The sequence below is a fragment of the Papaver somniferum genome, chromosome 9 (genome assembly GCF_003573695.1).
Source record: "Papaver somniferum cultivar HN1 chromosome 9, ASM357369v1, whole genome shotgun sequence".
NCBI classification, from domain to species: Eukaryota; Viridiplantae; Streptophyta; class Magnoliopsida; order Ranunculales; family Papaveraceae; genus Papaver; species Papaver somniferum.
The window spans coordinates 146,675,293-146,683,209 of NC_039366.1; the positions used below are offsets into that span (position 1 = coordinate 146,675,293).

The 7,917-nt window shown below is 34.8% G+C and overlaps 1 protein-coding gene across 1 annotated transcript; it reads right to left on the reverse strand.

The window, feature by feature from the left end:
* Window positions 1-678: 678 nt before the first annotated feature.
* Window positions 679-1,758, reverse strand: LOC113312680. Its single transcript, XM_026561417.1, has one exon. It carries the CDS (start codon window positions 1,756-1,758, stop codon window positions 679-681), a length of 1,080 nt encoding a protein of 359 aa, XP_026417202.1.
* Between the last annotated feature and the right edge of the window lie 6,159 nt (window positions 1,759-7,917).

The window sequence follows — 7,917 nt, forward strand, 5'->3', positions numbered from 1 at the left end:
ATCGACGAGTTTTGATGGTGGTTGGGGTGATGGAGACGGTGTGGTTGTGGAGGAGAAGAATAAGAAAAGAGGAAGATGAAATAAAAAGATTAAAACTGATTTAGGGTAATAGGTTTTTAAAGGGTAAGGGTAGTTTTGTAACTTACCCATTAGGACTCCCCCTAAAATCCTTAAAAAGAGTCCCTTTAAAATTGGGTATATCCCAATTAATCTGGGTATACCCCAATCTCGCCAGGTAAGGTTAAAGATATTTTAGTATTTACATAATTAATTAACTGAAAATTTGACTTAACAGAGTCAACTCGGGTCAACATTGAGTCCAGGCTCCAAATCCTAAGTTGGACAAATGTTAGACCAAACGCTAATATTGGACAAAATATGAGTACCAAAAACCAAATAATCCTAAAATTAATTCAAAACTCACAATACCAAAAAGTTATATATTTCAAAATACATATAGGTTCACCCAATTTGAATTAATTCCAACATCAATAAGCGTATTAAGAAGTTACACTTTTTGCATCCCTCTTTAAATGAAGGGTTTAAAGATTTTTCGAGTCCCGTATTAGGCGAATGTCTTCATATTTTCCCCTAAAAATAACCTAATTTATCCTTACCTCAATATTTTTTTTGATGGGAAAATGAATTATATTAACTAGCAAATATAGTACAAAAGGTTTACAATTTCGTTTCTATCAAATACATTAGACATAATGCTAGATTGCTTAATTTTTGTTGTAATTTCGTAGACATATGTTGAAGGCTCTTTATTCTTGCTTCCTTGGCAATTCGATCCGCTGCAGAATTGTATTTTCTATTTGTAAACTTTACTTGAGCTCGAGGAAGATCTTTTAGAATTGTCTTGGCTTCTTGAACGGTGTTTTCGGATGTCCATGAGAGATTTGTGTTGTCCTTGTTGATGCTGTCTGCCAAGACTTTACAATCAGTTACTATTGAAACGCTAGACAAGACGTTGTCTCTTAGACAGATGATCGCTTTTTGTAAACATTTCGCTTCCGCATGAAGAGCCGAAGTAGCCGTCTCTGAACCTGCTGAAATGTGCATAAATGTCTGGTGATCTACTGAATAAACGATGTGAGCGTATCCTATTGAAAGGTATTCTTCCTTGAAAGAAGCATCAATAACTATTATCCAGTCTTTGTTTATATCTGACCATTTGGTATTGATCATCATTAACCGATTGTTATCCAGTCCCTTTGTTTTATTCTTTTGAGGGATGGATTGTAAGAATCTGTTGATCTGATCAATTAGTTGCATCGGATTTGGGGTTATATTTTCAAATACCACCGAGCATCTGTATTTCCATATGAACCATAAAATGGTCGAGATTTTTCCTGCCAAATTATCCAAATCTGGGTTTAAAAGCCACCCTTTAGCCCATGATGTAATGGGATCCGTATTAGCTGAAGAAGTTAAATTTCCTAGCGAAAATCTGAACCAAATAGTTCTGGCGAAAGGGCAAGATCTGAATAGGTGATTCTCGGTTTCCTGAACTTGAAAATCGCATAGTTGGCAGTTTGGATCAATTTCCGGGTTATGTGCCCCTAGTCTCGAAGATGTATGCAAAGCTTTTCCGGCTAGCTTCCACACAAAAAGTTTAATTCTTGGAATTGCTTGAATTTTCCATATACTTTTCCATGGGAAATCTATTAACAAATTTTCATCTTCTTGAGCTTGATTTGCTAAGAAATTATAAATGTTTCTTGCCGAGAGGAGTCCTGAATGATGATGTAACATTGGTTTTGTCTTCTTCTTCTTTTCTCGGGGTCATGGCTTGAATTTTCTTTCTAACCTCCGGGCTAAAGTAATTGTCTAGTTTTCCTTGATCCCATTTATTCTCTACAATTATGAGCTCTTGAACTCTTTTTGGAGTTGTGTCCTGCGAGTCTCGTGGTTGCGGTATTATTTTCGAATTTGGAATCCATCTGTCTTCCCAAATTTTAACCGAATTTCCATTTTTAACTTGCCATACGAAGTTTCCTTTAATTAAATCTAGACCTTTTCGGATGCTTGTCCAAATCCAAGATAATTTAGAAACTTTAGAAGCCTCCAGAGGATGAGTTTGGGAAGTATTTTGCTTTGAGAATTTTTTCCCATAGTTGGTCTTCTTCTAATATTAATCTGCTGGCTAGTTTAGTGAGAAGCGCTATATTAAATTGACGAGGGTTTTTAATACCTAAACCACCTTGAGCAATAGGCTTGCATATATACTTCTAAGCTCCGATGAATCCTCCTTGTCTTTTTTGCCCTTCTTTATTCTACCAGAAATTTCTTTGGATACGGTCTAATTGATTCAAGGTTTATTTCGGTCCCTACCTCAATATCACATATTCACTTAAGAAAGCGCTCATTTCTTTCAGATTCAATTCTTCTTGGGTTAATTTGATTATGCAATGCATTTCAACCACTTCCTTTTCCATCCTCCTTAATGGTTCTCCGGGGCCGGTGTTCAAAAATTCAAGAGGTCTAAGACAAGGAGATCCGCTCTCACCGTACTTTTTCCTAATTTGCATGGAAGTTCTTTCGAGACTTCTGGAAAATGAAATTAAGAAAAATAAGTTATCGGGACTTAAAATCAATAAAGATGCTCTGAATATTTCTCATCTGTTCTTTGCAGATGATTGTTTTCTTTTTACTAAAGCGGATTTTAGGAGAAGCTAAAAACTTACTGGATATTTGGAATTTGGTAAACTAACGGGCCAAATGGTAAACCTCCAAAAGTCGGGAATATTTTTTAGCCGTCGACTTCATCCGAGACATGGAAAAATAATTGCTAGAATTCTTAAAGTCCAACTGATGACTACAAACGAAAAATACCTGGAAACTCCTTTATTCTTTGAAAAGAATAGAAAGGAGAACTTTGAACCCCTTCTACAAAGATATTATTCAACTCTTCAAGGATGGAAATCGAAGCTCCTTTCTCAGGCAGGGCGGACAGTGCTAATAAAATCTATTCTTCAATCTTACCCTACCTATCAAATGCAAGTGTTGGAACTCCCAAAAGAAACGTTGGACCAACTAGATAGAATTCAAAGAAATTTTTGGTGAAATAAAGATGGATCTAAAAGACAGGGTGGATTCATAAAAGCTTGGTCAGATATTTGTAAACCCATATCTCAAGGGGGATTAGGAATTAAAAACCCACACAAATTCAATCTAGCCCTTCTTACAAAACTAGCAAGTAGACTAATCTCCAATCCAGATCAACTATGGGTAAAACTCCTAAAAGCCCAATATTTCTCAAAGTCTCACCCTCTAGAATCCTCAAGAACTTCCAATCTCTCCTGGATATGGACGAGTATTAAAAAAAGGTCTAGAACTTATTAAAGGAAATTTCGTCTGGCAAATAAAAAATGGAGAGTCAGAAAAAATTTGGGAAGACAGATGGATTCCTAATGAAGATGTTATTCAAAAACCAGATAATATAGTGGATCAAATTCCGGATAGGGTAAATGAGTTGATTACACCAGATAATAATTGGGATATGGGAAAATTAGATGAATTATTCTCTCCTAGTATCAAGGAAAAAATCCTAGCTATATCAACTCAAAATGGGGAGAAGGACAAGATCAAGTGGAGGCATCATTCTTCAGGAGATTTTTCAGTGAAAAATATATATACTTTCCTCATAAACCAAGACCAAGATTCTGATATCAGGGATAATTTTTCGTGGAAGAAATTATGGAAAATTAAAGCTATTCCAAGAATTAAACTTTTCATCTGGAGATTAGTTCAGAAAGCTTTACCAACATGTAATAGACTGGCGAAGCACATGTCTAATATTTCGGCAGACTGTCAAATGTGTAATGTGAACAACTTTTTAAATACTAACATTTTTAAAAGATTCCATATTTGGAGATACCCATAAATCGGGAAATACTGTAGTCGCCATTGCTAAAAAATTCCGCAATTGAGAGATATCCCAGTTTGGGTTCTTTTAAAAACTCCATTCTTAAAATAAGTTTTCTTCAGGGCTAAAACAATTTTGCAACTCCACTCTTAAAACAAGTTTTCTTCGTAGCTAAAAATAATTTCGCAACTCCGTATTAAACACACTGAAACTAAAAAGTAAAAACTTGAAGTAATAGGAAGTATAAACATTCTTCCCTTCGTCTAAATAAAAACTTTACTACTGGGTACTTAGTTAGCATTATATTTTATAATGAAGTTCGAATGTGGCGTTGTATATGCATAAGCTTCATGTCGGTTACATATATCTTCAAAAACAAAAACAAAAACAAAAAAAAACAAAGAAACACGTCAATTACATAAGCTGCACAGAAGGCAACATTTGTGGTGCCAAGATGCAGTTGATAATTCAAAAAAAAAATGTTCCCTGCGTCTTATTTTTGATGTCATCAACCCATACAAGGTGGCCAAGGTGCATATGATGGTCAGGTGGGCTCGGAGCATTTTCACTGTCACCAAAGGAAGCAAGGATAAAAGGAAGCCAAAAGTATATGTGGAAAACAGGGTACTTCGCTTGGTCTATTGATTGATAAAAAGAGACAACTTAAACGAATGAATTGAAATGACATAGATGCTTGTTTGATGGATATTCTGTACAAAATTCCTTCACATGTGTATGGCTTTTCTTAACATCACACATTTGGGGTATTGGAAAAATGATTAGGTACCCTTATCCATATAATTTATGTAATTTCTAATTTACCCTCATTAATTATACTTAGTAGTTAGGAGGGATCCCCTCACACTTTTATTATCACACTATCTCACACGTTGGGCATCATTTTTGCAAATAAAACCCAAACCTTAAAGGATTTGAAGCTAAAATTTTGGGGATATGTTCCTTTTACCAAGTTCTACATGTCTACCAAAAATGAGCATATTCCGAGACATATAACACCACCATCTACTACTTTGAAAATGAGCTGTTGAAAATCAACGGATTTCTGGCCGTCGAAATTAAGACCGGTAGATTGTGAGGTTGTATATTTCGGAATGTGCTCATTTTTGGTAGGTATGTAGAACTTGGTAAGAGGAACATATTCCCAAAATATTAGCTTCAAATCCGTTATGATTTGATTTTTATTCGTAAAAATGACGCCCAACGTGTGGGATAGTGTGATAATAAAAGTGTGAGGGGATCCTTCCTCAATTATATTTGTTTAAGTTAATAGATTAGGTAGAAACTCATAATTACAACTCACAATAATAACTTTTTGTGGATCAAACACCCTTAAATCATGAAATTTGATTTTTTTCATAAAACAAGCTCAACATACAAGTACTATAAATACTCAGGTATATCTATTATACTCTCCGCAATAAAAAAAATTTATCGAGCACGCCGGAACATTGTTGTTTTTCATGTCGAGCATGCCGGAAAGTCTGTGTCGGCATAAATTAAAAAAACAGAAATTACTGACATAAAGTATCGTCATGGTCTTCAAACATGTTTCCATGCTGACATACGTACATGCAAAATTCTGGGAACTACAATCATGAATATCAATATGGAATTCATACTTAAAGCAATGCTGGTAGGAGATGCCGGCAGGGTATTCATCATGAATACAGTGTCGGTCATTAACTAAAACTGAAAAATTTCAGTTACAAATTTATTTTTTTTTGGTAAAGCATTACCTTCAAAAAACAACAATAACACTTTGGAGGAGAATGAATACAGGTGGATGGAGAGAGCTTTTTCAGAAAAGGAAGTTTATGAGTGTTAAAGCATTGCTCGGTTGAACCCACCAAGCGCTGGTATGTCAAGTTTGGTTGTCATACTTTAGTGAACCAAAACTCATTTAAAGAGTCGCTTGATTATTTACTAGAGTCAACTTCGTATAGGTTAGCTAAAAAGTTATTAGGATATGAGACATACAAGTATTACTCGAAGAATTGAAGAATGTGAAGAAGTAAAGAGCTACAACGACGACATCATCCTTACTCTTGAGGTTAGTAATAGACTTGAACTGTTTCATTCCTAACATATCTTTCAAGTCGTGCTATATTGAAAACATAATTGCGAAGCTGTGAATGATTATACTCTAGTTAGACGTAGTATTAAGGAATTATAATACGAAGTATAACGCCTATCTTTTGAACTTCGCATATAAGACATCGACATAATCGTATGAATGCTATTGTGGTTATGTATGGGTATGGGTGAATATTTCGTCCTAGGAAACGATGTTTTACATTCGTTTAAAGGAAGTACATTCATAGACTTGTTTTGTGAATCGAAAGGGAAATCGCTAGGCTTATTGGTACTGTTATTCATTGCAAATCTTTGGATTACCAATATGTGTGTTTAGTATAAACACTCATAACTTGTTTATGTATCTTGGTAAAACTATTCACAATGAATGACTTAAGTATCGGTATGACTTTTATTAGCGAAACCAATCTTAAGTAATCACCTGAGATGGTACGATCGATATTTGTAATTGGTGTGACCATTCGTAGTCATTGGGTAACCAATCCTAGAACTTGGTGGGACTAATCACAAGAAGTGTAATCGATCCTTGTAGTAGGTTAACAAGTTTTAGTAATTTGTGTAACTGATCCTATAACTTGTGCAACCGATCACAAGTAAATACCATAAATAGTGGTAACCGATCCTGGTATTTAGTTAGCCATTTTATGGAAACTAGTGTGACCGATCCTAGTAGCCACTTGGAGGTAATACCGAACTTTTGTTTGGTAGAACCGTTAAACCCATTAATGGTGATTGAATGTTTTTGATCAATCACATAGTTCTTGGAAATCATATGAACCAATTCTAAACTCGTTTGGAAGTGTGGAAAATCGGTTCCAAGATTGTAACTATGAAAGAGGATTTACGAAGTAAATATGTCGACATACTTTGAACACATGCAGTAATTCTTATCTATTATTGTTCAAAGATATTCCTTAATAACTAAAGGAGAATCGCGGATCGAAATAAATTGAGAATCTTTTAATTAAGGTTTTTAGTTTTATATGTTTTTAATTTCCAGCAATTAAATGCATATCTTTAGAAAATAATAATTGGTAACGTGCATTTACTAATTCGAGATTTTCTACTGAGATTTCGGTCAATATTTGGACAGAGCATTTCCAGGAATTATGAAAACCGATTTTGGGTTTATTGCATATCTTTGAGAATATTAAGTTTTGGAAATTCCTTGGTGTCCAAACTTCCTTGGTCTATAAATATTGAAGTTTGCATTTCGAGCAAACTAATCCTCAGAGCCAGCAAAACTACCTTGCTGTGTTGTTACTGGTGGAGCCGTCTATTCGGAGAGGAAAGTAACCTAATTAGGAGAAATCTCTTACGACCGCTCGTTTTAAAGACTTCTTTGGGATTGGGAAGCTCTACGAGTACCGTTGGTGGGAAACTAGATACTTGCAGTTTATTATTAGTTTTTGATTGATTTGATTAACTAACGGTTGTTGAACTTTGATTGCACCTAGTTTGTTTATGCTTGAGATCTTCTCTTCTGATATAAGATTCACTCAAACTAGATCGAAGTATCGACAGGGATCTTTAGACTGTTTGTAGATCTAAAGACATCTTGTGATAATCCATTGTTAACATACTTCGTTCTGTGTGTGATTGATCACAAGAGATTCAAGTTGATTGTGTGCAGGTGTTTATTGAAGATCTAAGAAGATTTGAAGACAAAGAAGATTTCTTATTTGAGTTCATAATCTTTGGTGTGCACAAAACTTGATCGGCTGGGGATCCAACTATAATCGGTTTATCTTTTGATAGATTGGATTGATTAGTTGAGTAGATCGACATCAATACATTTCTTTGTGATTCATAGTATTGATTGCATAGTCTAAATAATTACTTTGGTAGTTGTTAAATAGATTGATCTAAAAACCCGACAAAGGAGTTTATTGGGATAAACGGAAGAGCCTTTTGTCAAACTCATATCACTT